Here is a 26,986-nt window from a genome sequence, read left to right as displayed (position 1 = left end):
TTGAATGTGTGGAGAGGTTCTGTGTCTTAGAGATGGTCACTTGAAGCTGGATATGAAGGTTGAGGGCCTCACTTCTAAAAGTTCCCTCCTTACAGGAGACTGCAGAAGCAAGGCTATTTATAGGCTTAAGAACATGGTGCTAGACACTGGGTACTTTCTGCTCACGAGACCAAATGGCAAAAATAGGAAAGCAATTACGAACAGAGAGGGAGGCAGGCAAACCATAAGACACTTTTAAATGCAGAGAACAGACAGAGGGTTGATGGGGGTGGGGGAGAGGAGAAAGTCGGCAGGGGGCATTGAGGAGGGCACCTGTTGGGATGAGCACGGGGTGTTGGATGTAAGCCAATTTGACAATAAATTATATTAAAAAAAATAGGAAAGCAATAAGGCTCCTATCTCCAGTCCTTCAGATCTAGGACGCTGGATTTAGACCCTCTTTCCAAAAATGGGTCTGAGGCACTGTGAACTACTAACTACTGCTTTCAACCGGGAGCTCTCGCTTGCAGGGGAGAGATTGCCAAAGGACCAGGGGTTTTGTAGGGTTTTGTTTGTTTGTTTAGGTTCTTGCGTTATCTTATCTCATAGCAAGATAAACCAACTAAGTTTATTACTATCACGAGCAATTTTCTTTTATCTGCAGAATATTTTATAATTTACAGAGGACTTTAAAATTGTTTCATTTGACTCAACAGTCTTGCACGCTAAGGAGGAACGGTCTTGTCAGTTTGCAGATGAGGAAACTAAAAATGAGAGACTTCTGGTTTGTTTTTTTTTTTAAGCTTATTTCTTTTGAGAGAGAGGGAGAGAAAGAGACGGTGTGAGTGGGGGAGGGGCAGAAAGAGAAGGAGATAGAGAATTCCTAGCAGGCCCCTCGCTAGCAGCATGGACCCATGAACCCGTGAGATCATGACCTGAGCTGAAACCAAGTCAGGCGCTTAAAGACTGAGCCAGCCAGGCTCCCCATGAGGCTTCTTTCTTCTCTTTTTTAAGATTGTTTTTTTTAAGTAATCTTTATATGCCATGTAGGGTTTGAACTCACGACCTCGAGATCAAGAGTTGCATGCTTTACCAACTAAGCCAGCCAGGAGCCCCCCCCCGCAAATGAGGGGCTTCGAATCTCAAAGTTACTAAGTGACCGGTAGGACTAAGATGTAAACCCAGGCCTCCTAATTCCAACCCCTGTTCCTTCCACTTTACCACACTGCCTCTCAATCAAAGCAGAGGGGGAAAAAAAACACATCATTCATCATTCCAATTAAGATGATAAATCCAGGCAACTTTATTGCCTGAAATTCACTCCCTTCAAAGTGTTCCCCAGCTCTCTCTCTCAGAGTCCAAAGGCTGCTGCCTCAGGCGAGTCCCTGAATGTCTCTCCGGCAATCGTCAGCTCCGGTCAAGTCCAGAAGCAGCCACACTGCCCTCATGCCACCTCTGCCCTCTGCTTCCCACCCCACTGGCGTCCCCTGGTCTCTGCTGTGACCACAGTAGCAGAGAAAGGCTGGCTGTCCACCAAGAAGGAATCACCCGCTTTTCCAGAAGAAAAGACAGGGCGAGGACAGGCCTGCCAGGCCAGAGTACACGGCCCGGCCTCCCTTCCTCCCAGGTGTGCTAAGCTCTAACCAAGGGAGCGTGAGTAAGAGTCGGGTGAGAAAATGCCTTCTCTCTTCTGTCAAGGGAAACTCCCTCCACTTTCCCTCTTCTCCTTTCCTTTGGGCTTGAATGGCGATGACTAAACTGACCTCGGCAGCTGCGTGCCAAGGGAGACCGAAGCCCCCACCCGGGGTCCCTGCGTGTCTGTGTGGAGCAGAGACATCCGCGGCTGGGGAGCCCCACCTTGGACTGTGAGGTGACAGGAAGTCAGCTTCCATGCAGTTTCCGTCACCGAATTGGGGGAAATCTCCTATTTATAGGTGTTCAGGGTTTGGCTCCATTAGGGTCCCCTCAGCTGTTATCCCTTGACTTCTTCTTTCCCCGGCGGCTCCGTCCCATCTGTATGAAAGCTCCTCAATTTCTCACTGCACAGCAGTCCCAGGCTATCATTTTTAATGAGCCGTTATGGACAGTTTGGGTACAAAGGACAGAAACCATTCTGAGGCAGCAGCTTGGCAGATAAACCTTCAGGGTCCACACCAGCCTTGCTCTCCTGCTTTATTGGTGGCCCTCTTCCCCCCCATCTATGGCTCCGCCCTGCAGGCAAAGCACCTCGGGCCTCTGGCTGTTGTAAGGATGGTCAGTAGTGGGGACAGACCAGTTCCCACCCGCAAAGGGCACCATCACGAGAGTAAAAGACTTTTTGTTTTTGTTTTTGTTTTTGTTTTGATATGCAATACCTTGGAAAAAAGGAATTGTCATCACGCTATTCTACTTAGATGTGCAGTGAAAGGTACCAAATAGCCACCGCAGTGGTCCCGGTAAGGTCACCCACCTTTAGCTCCTGCCCTCTCTGCCCCAGGCACCGTGGATTAACGTGGGCACACACTTCCCGTCCGCCTCCTCCTCCTTGCCTTCCCCTCCTTTCTTGCATTAAAAACATTTTTTTTATTTATTTATTGCAGGTGGCCAGCGGAGTCAGAGCTGAGGACACAGCTGGAGAGGAGGTGAAGGGCTCCCATCTCATTCAAAGTCAAATCCAAGTTCTCACGGTGGTCTGCAAAGGCCTCTCGTGACTGCCTGTGGTTTTTGAGCGTTTTTAGAATCAGTCTACTGATTCTAAAACAAGTCTACTTACAGAACACTGTAAATGTTACCAACCCTGGCGACAGAAGGTACAGCCGACAGAAGTTAGCAGGGAGAAAGAGGAGAGGTGATCACGGAGTAATGTTTCCCACCTTATGAACTGAGTATCGTTGATTGATTTTAAAAGGTGTAAGTATACTAAAGGTCTAAAGGGATCCAAGAGAGGACCCAAATAATGCTGTCTCTCTTCAGAGGGGAAGGAAAGTGGAAATGAGGAATAAAAGTGATCGAAACCTGCAGTCAGCAATCAAAAGCAAAGTAATAAAGGAGCGCCTGGGTGGCTCAGTGGGTTAAGCGTCTGACTTCAGCTCAGGTCATGATCTCACGGGTTCATGAGTTCCAGCTCCGTGTCAGGCTGACAGCTCAGAGCCTGGAGCCTGCTTTGGATTCTGTGTTTCCCTCTCCCTGCCCCTCCCCTGCTCTCAAACTCTCTCTCTTAAAAATAAACATTAAAAAAATAAAAAAATAAAAAAAACCAAAGTAATAAATACCTAGTTTAATTTCAGTACTTTAATATCTAATAGTGCCAGAGGGTGTCAACTCTTATTATGACTTTATAGCAGACTTAACAAAGGTATGCACACATTAACTGCTGCCTAAAGCGTTGTGGTATCTTTCTCCAAAGATGGCCCCCATGCAGCATGCCTCCTGGGTGCTCCTGGGTTCTCAATCCCCTGCCATGCTGAATCTGGGCTGGCCTGGGAACTCCCACTGACCAGTGGAAAGTGGCAGGAGTGACACCCTCTCCCTTCCGGGCGGGCCTATGCTCTAAGAAGGGCTTTGCAGCTTCTGCTTTGGGCCTGTTTTGGATCCCTGAGTAAACATATGAGAAGTCTCGCTACCCTGTGTGTTAGCACTGTGTGGAGAGATCACACAGAGAGAGAAATGCTTGAGATTACAGGTGTGGGGGGGTGGGGTGGGGCAGGGAGACAGAGAGAGGCCTGGCCGCCCAGTGCCCTCCCCCGCCCCAGCCTGCCTTCCAGCAGATGCATGAGTGAAGCCATGTTGGCTGCTTCAGCCCCATCACTATCTGACAGCAGCAGCATGAGATACCCCGAAGGAGGCCAGCAGAAGTAATCATCCCACCGAGGCCCTGCTGCCCCACAGAAGTGTGAGAGATAATAAAATGGCTGTTGTTTTCAGCCTCAAAGTTTTGGGGTGGTTTGTTATGCGGCAAAAGATAACCGAAACAGGCATGTTTAATCTTTTTCTGTCAGGTCACCCACTTCCTGCTCAAGTTCCAAAATATTAATCCCCAAATTCCAAGAACTGAGGAGAATGGGGGGAAGGGAGAATAGAGAGAGAGTGATGGAGAGGAGGGAGAAGACGGGATGTGGGGTGAGGTGAGAGTAAAACGACCTCTGTGGTGGTGGTGGGGAGGGGGGCGCAGAGAAGGGACTTTGATACCCATGAATGGCAAAATTCAAATCTGGAGTTTTCTGGAGCCACTAAAAATACCCCACCTCTGTCTTCTCCTTTTCTTCCTGTCCGTAGTAAGGACTGCTGCCCACAAATTACTTTGTATGCGTAGAATTTTTGTAAAAAATCGGAAGCTGAATTCATGGCAGGACACTTCCTAGGGAAAAATTTGGAACCCTGAGGAGAAGGCTTTATTCGGTCCTGTAGGTTGGGCATCAGACTGTGAGCAGATGTGTCCTGCCACCACTCCTGACCAGGAGATTCTAGAGGCATTGCAGGTTTCTGCCAGGCCTTTCGTTCCTGTGCCCTCCGCCTCAAGAAGGGCATGCCCCATATAGGACCCGCTCCTTCAGCCTGGGTCCCTAAGTGAGCAGACACATGAACCTGTTCTCAACCCACAGCCTGCAGCCAACCCCCGTTGACTGTCCTGTAACGTGAGCAAGGAATAGACATCTGTGGTCAGCCACTAAGATTTTGAGGTTGTTTTGCAGCCCAATCTGGTGAAAGCAGACTAATATGAAGCCCAAACTCTAAAAGCTTCCAGAGGGGAGAGAGAGAAATCTCGTAACTTACGAAGGATGTAAGTCAGACGATGTCAGGCTTAAGATCAGCAATGCCAATCAGCAATCTTAAGATCATTACCTTTAGAAGGTATTGGAGCCCTGTCCTCCAAGTTGTGAGAGAAAAGTATTCTGAGTTTAAAATCTGTAAGTGATAAAATTATGAAGATCTACGCATACATGCGAGAACTTGGAAAGCATACTGTTCATGAGCTCCTCACAGAATAAAACTATACACACACACACGTGCACACACATATATATGGCATTATGTTTTATCCTACCAAAGTGGAAAGAAAAAAAAAAAAACCCTCTTTCTTGCTAGTGAGGGCATAGGGAGAAAAAATGATGGCATAGAGAAATATGTAAATTAATTTGTTTCTGGAGAATTTAGCAAAACATATCAAAATCATAAAAATATCTCTACCTTTTGAATCAGCAATTTCATTTGCAGAAATCTTTTTGAAGAAAATCAGCATCAGTACAGGCAGAGATTTAGCTACTAAGATGTGGCTTGGAGCCCTATATATGATAGTGAAAACTGGAAACAGCTTAATGTATATACTAGGCAGGCATTAACTATGATGTTGTAATTTTTAAAAATTATCCCTTTGAAGTAAATACTTTGTGTCTTAACAACATTTTAAACAGATGTAAAATAAACCTTATTTTTACTCTTATGCTCCAGCCACTGAGTTTCCTCCTTGAAGGCAAATGTTCCAGTTTCCCTTCCAATCTTTCCAGAGACATTCTCCCCTGTATATGTATATATGTATATCCTAGACTATGTAATCTATTAAATTATATATGCATACGTGTATTTTTTTAATGGTAGCATACTATCCACACTGTTCTGCTCTTGGCTTTTTACCCTTAATTCTCCTTAGAGATTATGCAATATAAGCACATGGATAGTGACCTCATGCTTTTAAGTAACTGTAGAGTTACATCCATATCCTTTGATATGTGTCCCTTAATTTACCTAAGCCATTTTGAGAGGATCACATTCGTAAAGGATTTATAGAACATTTAATTACATGCATAGATGTGCTGATAGTGTGGACCCTGCTTGGGATTCTCTCTCTCCCCCTCTGTCTCTGTCCCTCCCCTGCTCCTCTCTCTCTCTCAAAATAAATAAATAAACTTAAAAAAGATAACATGCATAGATGTTCGTGATTTATTAAGTGAAAAAAAAATGAAGCTGCCGATTACAGAGTGGTTGAGAACTATAGTAATCTGCAAGTCTACAGATAGTCTATCCCAAATGCTTAGGACACATAGACACATATTCACATGAAAGCTTGGCATTTGCCATTACAAATTCCTGGACTGACTCAACCACTGTGCCCTTTGTCCTAGTGAGCTGGCCTTTGTAACCAAGGAAACAGCCCTGCTTCATAATCTAAAGAAATATTGCAGAGATAGTCGAGCTAAAGATAAGGAACAGGGCTGTATTATTCTCTGGGTACTTGGTGATCTTCCTCTCTCTCTCCCTCCCTCTCTCATACTTACCCTCTCTGTCTCTGTCTCTCTCTCTCTTTTGTTTTGTTTTGTTTTATAACTTTGACAATCAGTGGTTAGTTCTCATCCACATTGTCCACAGGTTTTTGAAAATGGTGACAGGTACATCCTTATTGTGTTTCCTTGACAACGACCTGGGGATACCGTATGGCACATTCTTATTCCTTTGACCCAGATACTTTGCTGAGCCTGGTGTCAATGCACATACCTGGCATTCCCATCTCTTTCAAGGCAAATTTCCAGATGTTTCTGAGTGCCTGCAGGCTATGCTTCTTGAAGCCCCCTCCGTGATGTACGTGTGAATGTTGATGGTGTATTCTCTGGTCACTACCCTACTGATGGCAGAATGACCCTTCTCTCCACCCTTCTTTTGGGAGCCATTCTGCGGGTGATCTTAACACACTTTTCTTTTCCATGGGCCACTTGTAATGCCAGGAGCCCCATAGTAGAAGCATCCAGCCCCAGACTTCCTTGCTGCTTAAAGTCAATCCAGAAGTGGACTCCCCCCCTCCCCGCCAACCTCCTTTGCTCGCTAATAAATGAGTAAGAAATATATCAGAGGAATGGACTGATCAATGAGTGACCATTGGTGATCAGGCCTTTTGGTCCTGCAGAAACTATAAAATCAACATTAATAGAAAAACTAGCTGGAGTCCTGGGATCAGGCCCTCAAGATCTGTCTGCGCTGCCCCATCTGAGTGTGCCCTTTTGGGCTCCCTCGGGCTGGACAACTGGACCCTCACTGGGAAGCAATGACAAAAAGGGAGGACACTAGTTCAGACCCTGAGGGTATGAAAAGCCTGTCATAGCTGGAACCTTATCTCTGCCTTCACAAGTGCTGTTCCTGTTAAAGCAGGCATCCTTAAAACAAAAACAACAACAAAACCAAAACAAACAAACAAACAAACAAAACCCCCCAAACCCCACCTTTTTTATTTTGGAATAATTCTAGGTTTACAAAAAAGTTGCAGATACTACTTATAGTTCCTGTATACCCTGACCCAGTTTCCCCTAATGTTAACATCTTACATTACCATGGCACATTTGTTAAAACCCCAGAAACCAATATTGGTTCATCACTATTCACTAAATTCCAGGTTTTATTTGGGTTTCACTAGTTGCTCTACCAATTTCCTTTTGCTGTTTTAGTCTGGTCTGGGGTCCCACGTGGCAGTGAATCATGTCTCCTCTGCTCTGTGACAGTTTACTAGTCTTTATCTTTCATGACCTTGACAGTTTTCAGGAGTATTGGTCAGGTATTTTGTACACTCAAATTTGGTTCATCTGATGTTTTTTTTCCCATGATGACACCGGGGTTATGGGGTTGTGGGAAGAATACCAGACATGAAGCACCCTTCTCCTCACACCAGACTGGGGGGTACGAGACATCAGCATGGCTGATCAATGGTGACACTAACTTGGATCACACAGGGAGTGGGGGGTCTGCAGGTTTCTCTCCTCTCAAGTCACTGTTTTGTCCCTTTTCATATTCTATTCTTTGAAAGAGTCACTAAAGCCAACTCACACTCAAGGGGAGGGAAACTGAGCTCCACCTCTTAGAGGGAACAGTATTGGAGGGAAACTAAAGAATAGTTTCTTTTTTTAAAATGGACATAGTAGGGTGCCTGGGTGGCTCAGTCAGTTAAGTGTCCCACTTCGGCTTAGGTCATGATCTCAAGGTTCATGAGTTCAAGCTCCACATCTGATCCTCTGTCTCCCTCTCTCTCTCTCTCCCCTGCTCACATTCACTCTCTCTCTCTCTCAAAAATAAACATTAAAAAAATGGACATATTAAATACTAAAAATACTATTTTGGAGAACCTGGCTGGCTCAGTTGGAAGAGCATGTGACTCCTGATCTTGGGGTTGTAAGTTCGAGCCCCATGTTGGGTGTAGAGATTACTTAAACATAAAATCTTTAAAAAAATACTATTTTATAGAGGCATAAGAATTTTTTTTTTAATTTTTTTTTTCAACTTTTTAAATTTATTTTTGGGACAGAGAGAGACAGAGCATGAACGGGGGAGGGGCAGAGAGAGAAGGAGACACAGAATCGGAAACAGGCTCCAGGCTCCGAGCCATCAGCCCAGAGCCTGACGCGGGGCTCGAACTCCCGGACCGCGAGATCGTGACCTGGCTGAAGTCGGACGCTTAACCGACTGCGTCGCTCAGGCGCCCCAAGGCATAAGAATTTAATGAGATAATTTAAACTCATAGCATAGAATCTAACAAATAGGTATTGCTTAATAAATATTAGCTGTGTTATGTGATTTAATTTTATTAAATTAAGAAGGATATAGGTAATATGCACATGAGAACACACACACACACAGAATCAGTGGTTGATGATATCCTTAGTGATTTTTATTTTCTTCTCTTTGCTTAACTACACATTTAAAATTTTCTATACTAAACATTTATTATTTTCCTAGTAAGAGAAAAAAATAATAAAAGTGTCCAGATTGCTAACACCTGTCATTGCTGAAAGTGTGGAAAACGACCACTTTCTCATACCGTTGCTGGGGAGAGACGCTGTTAAATCTTTTCTGAAGAATGTATTGGCAATAAGTATCAGAAGCGTTGCAATTTTGCAGACCATCTAATGCAGCAATTCTACTTCTATTTATCAGATGAAAATATTATACAGCACATAAAGATTTATCCTTGCAAATGTTCAATACTTCAATTGTGAAAGCAAAAATTGGTAATAACTGAATCTTAGATATGAATTATGGTCGTGGGTAACCAGAAGATCATTTTGTGGAAAAGTATAAAATTTTTTAAATGTGGACAATACATTTAAGTGACAGAGGGCAGTTGCAAAATTATGACCAGTATAATTTTATTTTTGTAAAACACACACAACACAGAGAAAAAAGTTGTTCAAAGAATCTATCTAAGTGGCGAGTTATTATCTCTGGGTTGTTGGATCACGAGTGACTTCCTATTTTCTTATTTGAGTTTATCTGCATCTTCCAGATTGCCTACAAGGAACCTAAATTATTTTTGGAAATAGAAAAAGCCAATGCTATTTTTAACATGCTCATCATTAAGAATTTGGAAAATATAAAATTTTATACAGAAGAAAGTAAAGTTATAATTCTACCACTTAGGACTAACTATTATTAATAATTTGTTGTATTTCTTTAGGTCTTTTATGTAAATTTGTGTATAATCTATGCCACCCCCCAGGTCCTACCCAGTTTAGGATCATACCATATGCAATCTTTTCTATTCCGTTTTTTGAAAAAACTTAACACTATATCATGAACATCTCCCTAAGTCTTGAATACTTTTAAAAATAATGTTTAAAAAATATATACCATACAGGGGCGCCTGGGTGGCGCAGTCGGTTAAGCGTCCGACTTCAGCCAGGTCACGATCTCGCGGTCCGGGAGTTCGAGCCCCACGTCGGGCTCTGGGCTGATGGCTCAGAGCCTGGAGCCTGTTTCCGATTCTGTGTCTCCCTCTCTCTCTGCCCCTCCCCGTTCATGCTCTGTCTCTCTCTGTCCCAAAAATAAATAAACGTTGAAAAAAAAAATTAAAAAAAAAAATATATATATACCATACAAACTAGTGGGGCAGACCTGCAGGAACTGATTTATAAAAATTCATTATAAAGTGCAAAAAGTAAGTTGCAAAGCCATTTTTCAAGATGATCATATAAAATAGTCACTGAGCACATAATTTTGATTATCTCTTAAGGGGAGGAGTTATGTGGAAATATTTGGGGGTTTAAAATTTTTATTATTATTTTAATGTATATTTATTTTTGAGAGAGGCGGGGGGGCAGAGAGAGAGGGAGACAGAATCCAAAGCAGGCTCCAGGCTCTGAGCTGTCAGCCCAGAGCCCAACACGGGGCTTGAACCCATGAATCGCAAGATCACGACCTGAGCTGAAGTTGGACACTCAACCGATTGAGCTACCCAGGTGCCCTTGGAGGTTTAAAAATTTTTAAAATAGTGTGTATATTGTTATTATCTCTGTAAGAAGAAAAATAATATAGCTTTAAAAATAAATAAAAATCACATTTTTAAAGGCCTGTACAATATTCCACTATACCCTAAAGTTTCCTGTTGGACATTTAGGTCTGTTTCCACCTTTTCATTATATAAATAATGATAATTCTAGGATGAATATCTTTGTTTTCAAGCCCTTTTCTGAACTCTTTATATCCTATGATAAATTTGAGGAAGGGGACTTCCCAGATCAGTTTGTGTGTACCGATCTTAAAGGATTTTGCTTGAAATGTATGCTTGTACACACATGTATGCTTATATATAAAGGCTCACAGATTTAACTTTCTATTTCTTTTTTTTTAACCTTTATTCATTTTTTTTTTAAATTTTTTTTTTCAACGTTTATTTATTTTTGGGACAGAGAGACAGAGCATGAATGGGGGAGGGGCAGAGAGAGAGGGAGACACAGAATCGGAAACAGGCTCCAGGCTCTGAGCCATCAGCCCAGAGCCCGACGCGGGGCTCGAACTCCCGGACCGCGAGATCGTGACCTGGCTGAAGTCGGACGCTTAACCGACTGCGCCACCCAGGCGCCCCGTTAACCTTTATTCATTTTTTGAGAGATGGAGAGAGACAGAGCATAAGCGGGGGAGGGGCAGAGAGAGCGAACGAGACACAGAATCTGAAGCAGGCTCCAGGCTCTGAGCTGTCAGCACAGAGCCCAACGTGGGGCTCGAACCCACGTGACATCATGACCTGGCTGAAGTCAGATGCTTAACCGACTGAGCCACCCAGGCACCCCTTAACTTTCTATTTCTTAACAGATGTCATCAAGACCTCTTAGTTTATGGCCTCTGATTTATTCAGAAAATTTCTCATGGGAAAAACTGTATTCTCCTTTGAAATATATTCCAGAGTCTTATTTGAAAACTCCGATAGAAATTCTGAAACCTAGCTAATAGTCTACGACAGAGAAATGGAGGCAACAGATCAATGTTCTTGATTCATTAAACTAATGTGATGCAGGCCAACTCACTAGCAGTGCTGTAATGTGGAATTCAGAAGAGAGACTGGAAAAAATAAAAATGAAATAAAAAAAGTCACTAAGGGTGTTATCCTCTATTCTATACTGAAAAGTAAATATAGCCCTCCTCTTCTTAAAAGAGTAAGTTTTATTGAGATATAACTCATAGATCATAAAATTCACCCTTTTAAAGTATACAGTTTGATGGTTTTAGTATATTCACAGACTGTGCAACTGTCACTACTCCCTTATTTTAGAACATTTTCATCGTTCTTGTTTTTGGAAATTTGGAAATTTCCTCATTTTATTCTATAATTATTATACATAGAGGCTGCTTCAAATGCATTATCAAATAAGGCAACCAAGAGACACACGTAGTTAAATAAACAAAACTGTTTTGAGCACCCAGTTAATCTGTGTTTAACATTTCTTTGGGGCGCTGAACTTTTTCAAGGCCTTGGTTTTCTTATCTATAAAATCAGATGTTTGGTGTGATCTCACAAAGGACTCTGATTTAAATTCTATCTTTTTAGGTAGCATTAATATGGCTGTTTCATGCTTCATGGTAATTTCAGTACCATTATGTTGGTTCAAGCCAGGCGTTGCATGTATGAAAGAGGAATATACAGATGCCTTTATTTACAAATGTGATGAGATCTACCCCAAAGACACCTTGCTACAGTTTGGGGCTAGCCACTTAGTGAAGGGCATATGTTTTTACACAGTTATTTTGGTTAGGATTGGCCTTAAAGAAATTACAAATATCAGGATGTAAGAATTTAGCAAATACTGAAAATGCTCTAAAGCAAGGGACCCGGCTTCAGACAATTAATGCTTACCACCTTTAAGGGCAAAAATAAGTGAAAAGTTTGGTGCAAGGTTTCTGAAAATTTTAACTTTTTAACATGTTTATTTATTTATTTTGAGAGAGAGAGAGAGCATTAGCAGAGGAGGGGTAGAGAGAAAAAGGGAGAGAGTGAATCATAAGCAGGTTCCACGCTGTCAGCGCAGAGCCTGATGCAGGGCTTGATCTCACGGTTCCTGAGATCATGACCTGAGCTGAGATCAAGAGTTGGATGCTTAACAAACAGACTGAGCCACCCAGGCACCCCAGTTTTCTGAACATTTTAAAGCCAGCTCTGCCAATTCCTCAATATCTCTCTGAACCTGAGATTTCTTACTTGTAAAATGTGGCCAATACCTACGTCCTACAGTGTTTGGGAGAGTGTATGAGAGAGTACATAGAAAACACCCAGTGCAATGCCTGACATCTGAGGAGGGCCTAATGCAATTTAGTTCCTTTGGACCAGTTAATCTACCAAAAACATAAAAGCCATCAGAAGAGAGATGATAATACATAATCCAATACATGATACATACATAAATTGCTGAAATTAAGGATAAACTGAAACAGCCATAATTTGCCTCCATAATGGGTCAATGACTTTTATTTCAACATGATAGCCGTTTTATATTTAGAGTATTGATTTAAAATATTTCTTTCCTTTTTACTCACATAAGGCTTGAGATTTCTATTATTATTTAATGCTTCTCTCTAGCTTGGATCCTGTCAAATTTCCTAAAATATTCAACTGTGTTGGTCATTATTGCTCCCTTGGGAGTTCAGAAATTCTGAAAATTAAGGGGTGCCTGGCTGGCTCAGCCAGTAGAGCATATGACTCTCGATCTCGGGGTCACACTGGGGGGCAGATTATACTTAAAAATCTTTACAAAATAAAGGAATTCTGAATACTAAAAAAATCAAACCAAAAACACTTGGCAAATTTGTGCAAGATAGGGTCTGATGGTTAACAAGTTGAGATAAAATAAAAATACTGTAAATAATGTTTTAGGATTTTACATATTGAGAACACTGGAAAATCTCCTGGCAATGTCTCCAGATAGAGTCTTCTTGGGATCTTGGCCAAGGATTTACTTTAATCTTTAGGAATTGTGCGATTTGAAAACTGAAGTTTCAATTTCACTTGTGCTTAATAGCTATTCTTTCAGCCGTATGTATTCGTCTTTGTCGATGTTATTGATCAAAGGGCAGGTTGTGCACTTATTGGGCAAAAGTGATATTCTTCCTCTTGAGAGTGGCATCCAGCTTATCTATTTACGGTATGCCATAATCTGTGGCAACAAGGAGTTTAAAGTGCTTACAAAGGCAAAGCAAAACAACAGCCATAACAAAACCAATACCAAGCCCTGTGTTGAATAATGGAAACCCTCTAATACCTCTTATATATTTCTGGTTTGCTTAAAAATTGGAAGCTGAGCTCTGGCAAAACAACTGCACCCTCAGGATTTTGCCCTGCCACCAGGGAGCTAGCTCTCTGCATCAGACAGGTTGGAGAAAAGAGATCTTAGAGTAGATCAGGACGGTGGAAGGACACAGGACTAGTCCCTGCCCCGGGAGGCAGACTGAGCATGCTCTCTAGCTAGGCTCCTTGTCTGTCCTCACCTCTCTGTTCCATCTGTGACAGACCCGAGAAAAGGAGGGTGGAAGAGGACACAGGCACAGGACAAGAGATAAGTGCCGGTTGTTTGTCTATATCATTTCACAAGATATCTTAGCCAGAGGGATCTTTAAAAACATTGAGCTTGACTACTCCTAATTACAGACCGAGGGGCCAGAGACAAAAGAGAACATTGGCTCAGCACAGTGCAGTCAACAGCACAGTTGGCTCTAGAACCCTACCAAGGTATTTCCCTTTCCCTGCACTGCTCTGATGAACTTTGTAAGAAATGATGACTGCGTGTGGCAGTAGTAAACTTTTGAGGTTCACAGTTTGCTGTAGGCATATTTCATCTCCATTTCTCACCCCTTGTGGTGCCCTCCACTCCCGATCCCTAAAGAGAGACCTAGTGACCTCATGTTGCCCTCCAGCCACTTAGCAGCCCCACCCACCGCAGCCCACGCTTCCATTTTCTCAGCCTACTGATGACAAATAGCTCCTGGAAAAGCTAGTCCTCTAAACAAATTCACATGAAAATCCTAACTGCTACTTTATCTCCCTAATCTTCTCAGTGGAAATACTCTGAACTCAGATGGATTTCTAAATGTTAAATATTTAAAACAGAATGAGGAAGAGATTTTTATCTCTTCTAGGCCATTCCACCTCTGGGCAGAATAGTCATGGTCTTGCTATTTCGAGTCTAAGAGCTCAAGATGCCCGGAAAGGCAAGCTGGGAAGTACCAGGGCAAGAGGGAAGAGGTCCAATGTCGAGGTCGTATGTCCTGTGTTGGAAGTACTGTGAGCTATCTAGGTGTTAGCCTGGAAGAGCTTTCTGGAGTATGGGGCAACAGTAGCCCTGAGTTACATTATAGAATTTGGATTTGGAAATGGAAGAGGGGACTTCCAATGGATCCCTTGAAGCTGACTCATGGCTAAGAACCTGTGATTTAGAGGAAATGTTTGATGGAATCAATTTTGGTGAGAGATTTTTTTTCCCCAAATGTGATCCCATTAAAGGAAGAACAGAGAGTATGGCATCTAAAGAAATGTCAATATCTAATATACTCTTTTTTTTTTAAATTAAGTAAGCTCTACACCCAACATGGGGCTTGAGCTCATGAACCCTAGATCAAGAGCCACATGGTCTACCAACTGAGTCCTCTAAAAGAGAGGCACCTGGGTGGCTCAGTTGGTTAAGCAACTGACTCTTGATTTTGGCTCAGGTTATGATCTTGCAGTTCGCGAGTTTGAGCCCCGCATCGGCTCTGCACTAAGTGCAGAGCCTGCTTGGGATCCTCTCTCTTTCCCTCTCTCTCTGCCCCTCCCCTGCTTGTGCTTTCTCTCTCTGTCAAAATAAATAAATAAATAAAAAGAAAATAAAACATATTTTAGAGATTTATTTGAATTCAATCTAAGATTATTTTCAAATTTAGTTTATATAAGGTAGTGCTGGGGTTCTTATATTAGGCAAGATCAAATACAACATGATTTTCTCAGACCCGAAAGTGGCAGGTAGTAGAAGGGGAAGGTTAGCAAATCCATGAGAAAGGACATTGGATAATGGAGCAATTTCTATGCTTTTCTGTCAGAGCAGAAAGTGAGGTGATGGGTATTTGCTGAAGGAAGAAACTCATGACATAGGATAGGGTTTCCAATCGGAGAAAAGTAGATGCGTGGCTAGAAAGGAGGATGATTAAGAAAAAGGAAGGGAGGAACGGTGGAGATCTCATGGCGGGGACTGTGGCAGGGATGAGTGACAAATGCCAATTCTTCCCCTAGGTGCACTTCTGATGGTTCCTCCCCTTTCCTTGTTTTTCCCTCACTGCCAGCATTTCTCAAAGATGAAGACCGACTCTTCTTCTCACTCACAGGACATCTTCACTGCCTTGCAAATATAAATTGTTCTTAAGGTTTCAGTCGCCAAAACACACACATTAAATTAAGACTCGTGTCTAGCATGGTCTCTTGCTTTTTTTCTCTAGTTGAGTTGCCAGTAACTAATCATCCTGGACGAACACAATATTACAATTGTTTTGTGTACTCCCCATACCTAAAGTGGTTTTTCATAAAAATTTAGTTGTACCTCCCTAGCCAATTCTTCTGTCTCTGATGATTCTGGCCCCTCAGGAAGTCTCTTGGAGTTATGGTCAGATTATCTCATGATGCGGATATTGGTGTCTTCTCAAAGTTTTCTGGTGAGGTCTTAATTTGTGATTAATCCCATCAGGCTGTTTCTTCTTGGTGGCTACATATTCCCTTGAAAGCTTGTTTTCTTCTGTGTCTGCCCAGTACCTGATAGCTTGATAGTGTTTGCTAGACAATAAGCAAACATTTCAAATAATGTCAATAAATTCAATCGATGTAAAAAGAAAAACTTGACATTTCTGTCCGCCAGAAGATAAGAGCCTTTTCACGTTGGAAATGCAAAAGCCAGCACATGCAAGATAGAAGCAACTGAGGATGATGAGGTCTCACACCTTTTGGGGAGGAAACGAGGCAACCACTGTATTAAAAAAATATTCTAGATCGTTGCCAGAGGGGAGCATGGTGACAGATGGGCAAAATAGGTGAAGGGGATTAGGAGGCACCAATTTCCAGCTACAAAAGAAATAAGTCATGGGGATGGAAAGTACAACATGGGGAATATGGTCAATAATATTATAATGACTTTGTATGGTGACAGCTGGTAATATACTTCCTGTGATGAGCATTTTGAACTGTATATGAATGTTGAATCACTATGTTGTATGCCCGAGACTAATACAGTATTTATGTCAACTATACTTCCATTATAAATAAATAAATATATATAAATAAATAAATAAATAGTCAAACCAGAAGAATTCTATGGGTTTCTTTCAAAGGACCACATATTAATGTAGAAGTTAATATATTCCCAAAGTTCTAGAAGGTAATAAAAGTAATAATCAATAGGGGCACCTGGGTAGTCCAGTCGATTAGGTGTCCAACTTCGGCTCAGGTCACGATCTCGCAGTTCGTGGGTTCAAGTGTGTCAGGCTCTGAGCTGTTGGCACAGCCTGCTTCAGAGTCTGTGTCTCTCTCTCTCCCCACCCCTCCCCCACTCATGCTCTGCCTCTCTCTCTCTCTCTCTCTCAAAAAAAAAACCATAAAAAAAGTAAAGTAATTAATTATATAGCTCTTTCAATTACAAAGCACACTGACGTCACTGTTTCATGTAATACTTTCAACCACCTCAGGTGTTAAGATTCTCATTTCAGGTGAAGTGTTATTATTCTCACTGTGGAGCTGAAGACACTGATGATCAAAAGTCATGATCTTGCAAGTGGCAAAGCCAAAATACAACCTCTGGTAGGATGTCTTTCTGGTTCAGAGAGAAAGAGGGAAATTTTGGAAACACAACGGTACCAGTCGTCCTGAATACTCAAAGGTGCTAGAGACCTTTTTTAATGAGGAGAAGCTTTTTTCATGCAATTGGATAAGGCTTTTCTTCAACAGCCCAGAAGATGTTCAGTGGCTGATATCTGCTGAATGGGAGGCTCAGTGAGGAGACTGGTTAAAAACACCCAGTAGGACCCAAACTGACTGACTCTTATTTTGGGCAAGAGGGAGGACGCTAATAGTCTGGCATCTATCCAGTTATCTAACACAGACGTGAATATTTTTCTTGCAAAAATATTTTCGGCTGCCGTAAAGAGATCGGGTAAATTTCTACCAACATCGTATGCATGTGTTTGGTAAAATCCAATGTCTGGATCATTTCTTCATTACGGTTTTTTAGATTTCCTGCATAGGGTGGTGACACGTGTTTTATGAGAAGATGATGTCCTCTTTGGAAGCATAACAGCCTTGACTAAAATAAATAGGATCCAAAGAGAGAGGGCCAGTGGGTAGTAGGGAAGAATGATTTTCAGATTCCCAAGAGTGTATTTATAGTTCTAGGCTAAATAACTTCAGATCCCATGCCTTACTTTAAGTGTGCACATTATTTGGAACATGCTTCTCAACTCTAATGGCACTCAGTTTAAAAACATACTCTGTTTCAGTTATCTATTGCTACATAACAAATCATCCCAAAACACAGTGGTTTAAAACAATTGACTATTTCTCATAATTTTGGAGGTGGATTGGTCTCAGCTGGGCAGTTTTCCTGTTCTACTCGACACTTAACTTGGCCATAGTCAGCTGGTGGCTGCTCTGAGTTACAAGGTCCAAGAAGGCTTTACTCCCATGACTGGCCCCTTGGTGCTCCTCCAGTGACCTCTTTCTCTTCACACGGTATCTTATCATCTGGAGGTCTAGCCTAAGCTTCTTTACAGCGTGGTGGCTGGCTTCCCCAGAGAGACAAAGCCGAGGTTGACAGGCTTTTCAAGACCTAGGCCCCAAAATGGCATAGAGGGACATCTGTTGCATTCTATTAGTCTAAGGAAGTCACTGGTCACAAGGTGGGGTGGGAGAGGGAGCCTTCACCTCTTGATAAAAGGAATGGCAAAGTGTCATTGCAAAAGGCCCATGGAATGGGAGAAATCGTTGCAGTCAGCCTTGGAAAGAATCTACTATTCTCTTTCAACATAAGCGCTATTAAAAATCATGAAAGCAGAAAGGCTAGTTCAAAAGAAAATAAAAGAAATGGAAGCATCTTTAAGTAATGGCCTCATTCATTATGGTACTAATTGTCTTTCTGTCTTTTGATCATTCGTCTAAGTTTGGTCTTGAGACTTTTCACCTTTTTAAGCCTACAACAGAAACCATTGTTAGGACCTGGAATTGAAGTTGTGAGAAAATTTCATATTTTGTAGCTTAAGTGCTGGGAAGGGTCAGAGAAATATTTTGATGAATTGCAAGAAAAAGAATCTTACAGCCTCAAAGGAAATGTTCTCAGGGATAATCGTCGATCGGGTTGGACTGGAAGAGATTTTGTTAGTTTTTCCATTTTGTGAAAATTCCCAACCCAAGGCACAGAAAGGAATAGTTACTCCATCAACTGTTCAGATATTCCAACGGAGAGGAAATTAAACGAGTTCTGAACTTTCTATGTGAATGTGAGTTTTTCTCATTTAAATACAAAGTATTAGGCAACAGACTAACAGGAGAGTTGAATGGAAGTAAGGAGACAGGAATATTTCTAACTTTTATTAAAATAAGCTAGAGAACATATTCAGGTTAAGTTATATATACAAATATAAGGTCACCAAAGTATTTAAGCCCATATTTAGGTGCTCCAAGTACCTTAAGCTAAATTTTAAAAGTATTATGTATATTTATCATGCTACAACTAAAAGTTTGTAGTGAATTGCTTCTGGTAGCATAAGTTGCCATTATGCAAATTATCACATGCTAATTAATATATGGCTACAATTTCATGCGATTTGAAATAGATCTGCTTCCATACTAACATGTTCTAAAATCATAAGTAGACACAACATCTTCAATGTGACAATATTGACAGATATGGTCAGTGACTAGTGTTCACAACAGAAAGACAAATTTTAACTTTATAAATGCAAGGTGTTTATACTCCTGTTAAGTAGGGTAACCGATTTTCAGCTTGAGTAAATTGCAGGTTAAATATAAAGTAGCCCGAACCTGAGTCTGTGTTGCTCAAATACAACATGGTTATAATTTATATATATTTGCAGAATTCCTTTAAGTTTTCACCTACTGAAAGTACTAAAAGTTTTGCTGAAGTTAGAAATGCCCTAAGAGTTCTTTGCCTTAATGGGTATCTTAAATTAATATTTCATAGCATAGGTGTCATATTCAAGCCAACTGGAGTTAGATGAAAACATCAAAGAATGAAAAAAAAATTAAAAAATAAAAACAATCAAAGAATGATTACATATTACTCTGTATTTTCAAAGCACACCTGTTTTATTTACATTAACTAAAATTTAACGGTAATTAGCTTTAAAGCCCACTTCAGTTTATAAAATGTAACCTCTGTTAGATGATTGTCTGCAAACTACTATTGACTTGGCAGAACTAGCAGGGAGTGGTGGTGGGTGTGTGTTTGTGTGAGTGTGAAAGCAAGCAAGCAAGGGAGAGATGAGAGAGGGGGAAGGAGAGAGGGAGAAACAGGGAGAGATCTCTTAGCTCCTGGTTAGATCAAAAAACCCCAAATTGAGGGGCACCTGGGTGGCTCAGTCAGCTGGGCATCTGACTTTGGCTCAGGTCATGATCTCACAGTTCGTGGGTTCAAGCCCCACATCGGGATCTCTGCTGTCAGCCTGTCAGCACAGAGCCCGCTTCAGATCCTGCCCCCCTCTCTTTACCCCTCCTCCGTTGCACTCTCCCCTCCAAAAACAAATATTTTTTAAAAACCCCAAATTTTATCTCAGTATTATTAATGAGAAACAATCTCTACAAAGCCTCTTCTAGTGGGAGAGATGTCCAGGACAGAAACATCATGTGCTATTGAAAATCACAGGAGCCCTAGAAATCAGCTAGTTTGTCTATTCCCTTATTTACAAATGAGAAAATGAAGGCACAGAAAAATCACATGTTGTGAAGAAGCTACACAGAGATTTGCAAGCCAGGCCAAGAACCTGGTGTCCTAACTCCCAGACCAAATGATATATTAGTCTTTAAACCTACCACTCTTAAAGACTGTCTTTTACTAAAACAAGAATGAAGTTGCTGAATTCATGGTTTTAATGGAAAATGAACACACACAAACCCAGCACATTACCTGGTCATGTGAGTGGCATTTTGTCTTTCTGTCGTGGTTATGTGCATCACAAATCTGTATAATCATATGCATCACAAGTCTGTATATTTGTATATAATGCATATATATGCATTATAATTCTGAATCTGCGATTCAGCTAATACCTTATACTGACTTCCTAATTTTTTCAAGATTTTAAGGTTTGTGGAATTTTAGGATCATTCTTCTTCTGGTAGTATGTTTTAATTAACCAAAAAAGCTAGTTTTTTTTGTTGTTGTTGTTGCTGCTGTTGTTTTCTTTGGTTGTTTTTTCAGAATTCGGTGCCATTCAAGCTGTTTCAAACCCAGGATTGGAAATCATTAGTGGTGACAAATGATTAAGAAAGTGCCATCTTGGGGTGCCTGGGTGGCTCAGCTGGTTAAGCATCCAACTTTGGCTCAGGTCACGATCTCACGGTTGGTGGGTTTGAGCCCCGCGTTGAGCTCTGTGCTGACAGCTTGGAGCCTGGAGCCTGCTTCAGATTCTGTGTCTCCCTCTCTCTCTGCTCTCCCCCCACTCATGCTCTGTCTCTCTCTCAAAAATAAATATTAAAAAAAAATTTAAAAAAGAAAAGAAAAGAAAGTGCCATCTTTTTTTAAAAACAGTATTCCTATGGCAAGGCAGCTGAAGAACCATAAAAACATCTTCAGAGTTGAGAATTTTTTCAAAATAACTTATACATTTTCTTAGATTATAGTCTGGGAGATCTGCAAGATCAATGAAGAAGAGTAATATGGCTCACTTAAAAGAGGGAACATCTATTCCTGCTCACTTCTGTCTTTCCTACCCTAGAGCTTTGTTTTTACTCCTTACTCAATTATCTCCCTAATCCAAAGCATTCAAAAGCCTCTCAAATACAACTTAAAAAAATTTTTTTAATGTTTATTTATTTTTGAGAGAGAGAGACAGAGACAGAGACAGAGAATGAGCAGGGGAGGGGCAGATAGAGACGGAGACACAGAATCCAAGGCAGGCTCCAGGCTCAGAGCTGTCAGCACAGAGCCCAACGCGGGGCTCAAACCCATGAACTGGGAGATCATGACCTGAGCTGAAGTCAGACGCTTAATCAACTTACTCACCCAGGCGTCCCTCAAATACAACTTTTTAATAATTTCAGTCTAGTTAAAATAATCTTCAAAAAGTGACCCTCCTCCCCCCCCCCCAAAAAAAAAGGGCTTTGTGGTTGGGGCAAGTTGGAACAAGTGCATTCAGATATCACCAGGACTGAAATGGAGACCAAAGGTAGCCTTACAGGGCTGATAAAGGTCTATGAGGTGTCCTTTTCTATGGTGTATTTCTCTCTTCCCTGAAGAAGAAGCAAGAGCACAAAGGAGTACAGTCTGCATTTTTAGTTCTCTGTAAAGTGCTCTTCAAACAAAACGGAACAAGGCAAAACAAAACAAAACAAAACAAAACACAATACAAAAGAGCTGCTTGGCTGCTTGGAGATTCTCAGGTACAAAGTGGAGGAAACCCGGGGTGTGAACAGGTCATGCCGAGGTGGAGGAAAGGAGAGTACTCGGGCGGCATCACTCACCACGACCCCGCGGTACCTGGATGGCACCAGGAAAGAGCTATATCCGTAAATTAAAAAGCCTGACCAGTGCCTCGGTGACAGAAGCGGCAGGTAAGCCAGAAACTGGACATGGATGGAAAGAAAACGCCTGGTTACAGAGTTGTGTGGGCCTCTGTGAAGAGCCTGATTAAGTTGTACAAAACCCACTACTTAATTTGGGCACGAGACCCTCAGGTGCCACTGTCTTACGTGTGGCTGAGAAATGCAAGGGCTGAGAAACCGGCCTTGAGACAGAAAGACTTGCAGGTTGAGGTCCGTGTGCCTGCGTGACTGAGCCGGCGACAGGGCTACGTGGCCCCGGGACGCCCAGGGAAAGTGCGGGGTGCAAAAGTCGTCAGAAGAGTGTTTTCCCTGGTGGTGAAAGAACATTTTCCCAAGCATTGGGTGCTTCCTCCTCTCTTCTCCTCTCCCCTCCCCTCCCCGTGCTCTCTAGATGATGGATTTGTCTAAGGAAAAAAAACTGAGAGAGACAGATGCCAGTTTCGTTAATTCTTAAATGTAAGCAAAAATAAGAAAAGCAGTCACCCTATCAACCCTTACCAAACTCTCCACTGTTGTCTGAAGCATGATTATAAGCAAAATGGGTATTGGAGTCGTGTATATTCTGAACTTCTCTGTGCGTGTGTGTGTGTGTGTGTGTGTGTGTGTGTGTGTGAGATAGAATCATCTAGATATTTAGGAGAGCTGGAGCAGCATGAGTGGCTTGGCAGTAAGAAGGCTTACATGATAAAAACACTATGAAAATAAAAAAGAAATCTTTCATCGAAGATGCCTTCTATCTTTTATTTCTCAAATTCCTTGTGCCTGTGGTATCATCATCTAATTAAAAATGCAAGAAACTTACAAATGTGAAGAGGTGCCTTCTTAATGATAAGATGACAATAAGAAGACCGTAGCAGCTTATATTCACACTAAGCATGTTAAATGGCCAAATAAGTCCACTTAAAATGTTCTTCCGGTGAGCAAGAAACCATTGTTGAGATGCCATAATTCCCAAGTAAAGAGATGCTCCCAAGTAACTCAACAGGCTTCTCTAGAAGTTTACATAGCCATGTTTATAAATGCAATAAACTTTCAGAGGATGAACATCAGATGTTAGTGTGTTTTCCTAAAAACAATTTATGCTCGATATTTTGGTTCCTGATACAAGGCATTTCTGGAATCATGTGTATTTGCACAATTTGACAATGTTCAGGTCAGCATTCCAGACCCAGGACCAGAAAAGAGCTAATAACCTTCATAATTTATTGACTATTTTGTGCCTTTATGCCAGACAGTGATAGACAACCCCATGCTATTATTTTACATGAGTTCCTTGTTAGCAAACTAAAAAGTCCGTTACACAGACGGCATTGTTCTTAGACGTCTAGGATAAAAGGCATCTACCATGATGTTTCAAAACTTATAAATATATATGTGTTATGTGTGTATACATACATGTACATATATATGTATATATATATAAGTATATATATGTGTGTATACATTTATATATGTATGTATGTAGGAATATCTGTCAAGTTCACTTGGGAAAATATCCCAGTGTAAATTGGGCTCGCCTAGTGAGGTATCTTGTTGTTTGCTTCTCTTTTTTGGTAGCAGACACAAAATGAAGTTAACTGAAAAGATAATCTTTCTGCTGTCGGAAGCATTCACAAACCTGATCTGGCATGCTACACAAGTTTAGGGCTGCACAAATTCACAGAGGCTTTGGATGCAAATGTTTGGAAAAGTATCGACAGTGAACTATTTAGGAAACACACCCACAGGATAGGTCTAGGTACTGAGATGACTGAGCCAGGAGAAAAGAGTAAGAAACCATAATGTACCAAAGGACAGCATTATGTGATGAGCATGATAATTCCTTGTAGCTCTGGAATCTGCCCTGGAAACAAGGGATAAACTACATGACATTTCAGGCTCTCTTTCTGCACCAATATAAAATCCAGCATTACTCAAAAGTCCTGGTTGCAACAAGAGTGATTAAATGCAGAAACATAATGTCATTCCTTTCTCAGAAGCATCATGCTGAGCACAAGTTGTCAGGTGCAAAAGAATGTAGGTTCTATGATTCCCTTGATTTCAAATCCCCAAATAGGAAAACCTAATCACTAGTGACAGAAAAAGCAGGTCCATGGCTGTCTGGGGCCAGTGATCTTGGGAAGACTTACTACAAAAGGCTGTGGAGAACATTTTAAGCTTGATGACCATGTTTTATATCTTCCTTTGGTCAGGCCGTGCATGTGTATACATTTGCTGAAATCCAGGGAAAAGTTCTGCACTTAAAATAAGTACGTTTATTATATGTAAAACATACCTCATTAAAGTTAGTTTTTGAAATTGAAAGAAAAAGAAAAGAAAAGAAAAGAAACATGATATCATTCCCTGCACAAACAACAGCTAGGCAAGCTATTTGGATAATGCTCTGAGACATTATGTGGTCAGGTAAACCAAAACGATATATGTAAATCTCTTTCAAGAATCAAAGTACAAGCCCACAAATTCTCAACATAAATTGCCTCAGGTGGGGCTGCTCTGATGAAATTGAAAATGTCTCCTCCATATGTGCAGTTTCAGACTCCATAACATTTAAAGAAAATGTTCTAGAAGATAAAGTTGGCGTGTAAAAAGCACGGGCAGAGGAATCAGTAATGATCAGAGCAAAACAATTCTAGAAGGCATCTTAATTTTCATATGGCTCATTTGCATTTGAAACACTAAGAATTCCTATCTCTCTTGTACGGAAATGTGTACATATTAAATTACTTTCCACTTGAAAGAACATTTTCCTAAATGTTTGGAAGATGATCAAATTTTAACTGGAGGACTTGTTTTCTTCCATCAGGTGTGGGGGAGATGTGGCTTCCTGGTATGAGAGGCAACAGTTGATTCTAATAGCAGAACAAGACAAAAATAAGAAAGTAAATTGAAAAGAATTCCTATTTGTACAGTTTGATTTAAAGATGGTAAAACAAAAAGAATACACACGGTACAAAGATGTCAAAAGACATCAATTTTAAAATCAAATAGGGTTACCTTTCCAAGAATTGTGATATTCTGGTACTTGGAAATTAGGTTCCATTACTTATTCTACGATTCTCATGGATGTAGTTGATTTATTTCAGGATGTTAATTTTTGAGTATCCAGGCAGTGTTTAAAAGCTAGATGCCCACCAGCTGTTAGACAATAATTCCAAGAGTCTACATTCTACCTATCTCAAAATTTTAATTTTAGGATACTGGCAAAACAGTAAAGATTTAAAACCTCTTTACTATACATTTAAAAAATTTCTAATGTTTATTTATTTTTTGAGAGAGAGAGAGACAGAGAGAGACAGAGACAGAGACAGAGACAGAAAGTGAGCAGGGGAGGGGCAGAGAAAGAAGGAGACCCAGAATCCAAAGCAGGCTCCAGGCTCTGAGCTGTCACCACGGAGCCTGATGTGGGGCTCGAACTCACGAACAGCGATATCATGACCCGAGCCGAAGTCAGACGCTTAACCAACTGAGCCACCCAGGTGCCCCATACTATACATTTTAAACAAAATTTAGTCTTTAAGGAAATTGCTGGTCACTCATCAGAGATCTAGATGATATCCAGATAGGAATTTAAACTCACAAAATGAAACCACACTGAATGAAAAGATTTTCTTGAATTTTTATTTTATTTTCTGATATGGTAAAATGTTTAGGCAAGAGGTGCATATCAGAAAGAAAACTGGGACCTGAAAGACATTCCTGTTGGGGCACCTCTGTGGCTCAGTCGGTTAAGCCTCTGACTTTGGCTTAGGTCACGATCTCACAGTTTGTGAGTTCGAGCCCCCAGTCGGGCTCTGTGCAGACCGCTGGGAGCCTGGAGCCTGCTTCGGATTCTGTGCCTCTCTGTGTCCCTCCTCTGTTCATGCTCTCTGTCTCTCTCTCAAAATAAATAAATAAACATTAAAAAAAAAAAAGGACAAAAGAAAGAAAGACATCCCTGTCTTTCTCTTGGCCTTGCCCTCCAGAGACTTTACCTGGTGGTGGAAGATGTTTAGGCTTGGTCTTAATAGTGGGTACAGGGGACAGGATGCAGTTGACTAAACACAGAGAACGTGAAGTAACTTCTGTATGTGCTGTTCTTCGTGCTTCTTTTTTTGGAGAAATAAAGTCCCTGAGCTGTATCAGTCAGGCTACAGGGTATTAAGGAATGGAAAACACTATGACCTGGAGACTTAGGAGGCCAGCATCCCTACTCCCTCGAGGCTGGTAGAACTCGAATCAGGAACCCAGGGGCGGGATGGAGTGGTGTTGCTGTTCACCCTCCCGGGTTAAGTGTGGGGAATCTGGTGAGCTGTTTGTAAGGTGACAGTGTTTTTACACACAGTTCACCCTGTATTTCAGACTGCCGCCTCAGACATATTTGAGCAAACCCTACTCTTTGGTTAAGTAAAGTGTGCTGGGCTTGACTTGCAAACACATAACTTAAACAGTAGAAGGTAAAACGGTCTGTGTGGTAAAAACTGGGAAATCATCTTAACATGTCATCTTACTGATTGGCTTGGTTTTTCTCTCTCAACAAACTTCAATTTGCATGAGCCAAAGGCTGAAAACAACAAAACCTGCTTTCTCCCTTTACGGTAGAAATGCTAAGGAGAAGATCAATGACCAATAAGTAGATCAAAGGCTGAAGATTAAGTAAACACAGAATGGGATGATTGTCGGTCTGATCAATTGAGAATTACATCCTCACTTATGAATAAGCAGTGTTCATCTATTTACTTCTCTATTTATTTTGGATAATATTTACCAAGTACTATGTGTGGGTCAGACATTGTTTTAGGCGCTGGGGACACAAGATAAAAAGTAAACCCCAAACCAAAACAAACTTACTTCCGTGGGGTTTATGTTTTAGCTTCAAGGTTTTTCTGGAACCAGGTAAAAGGTAGTCCCCTAATAAGCTGCAGAGTCACTGTCACGTTCCTCGTGTTATCTTACAATATCGGCACATTTTGGGGTAAAATTTGGTTCCCAGGTGTTTGCATTTCTTCTCTTAGTATCTGTCAG

The 26,986-nt window shown here is 41.3% G+C and overlaps 1 protein-coding gene across 1 annotated transcript in view; it reads right to left on the bottom strand.

Moving 5' to 3' along the window:
* Positions 1-21,532: 21,532 nt before the first annotated feature.
* The window catches only part of CDKL4 (cyclin dependent kinase like 4), a 50,721-nt gene continuing 45,267 nt past the window's right edge, over positions 21,533-26,986 (bottom strand). The window contains exon 10 of the mRNA XM_030311246.1: positions 21,533-24,834. Within this exon, the coding sequence (XP_030167106.1) occupies positions 24,733-24,834 (102 nt within the window). The 3' untranslated portion in view covers positions 21,533-24,732. The remainder of the gene's footprint in view (positions 24,835-26,986) is intronic.

Source organism: Lynx canadensis, chromosome A3 (genome assembly GCF_007474595.2).
Source record: "Lynx canadensis isolate LIC74 chromosome A3, mLynCan4.pri.v2, whole genome shotgun sequence".
Classification (NCBI taxonomy): domain Eukaryota; kingdom Metazoa; phylum Chordata; class Mammalia; order Carnivora; family Felidae; genus Lynx; species Lynx canadensis.
This window is presented reverse-complemented; position numbering and strand designations above follow the sequence as displayed.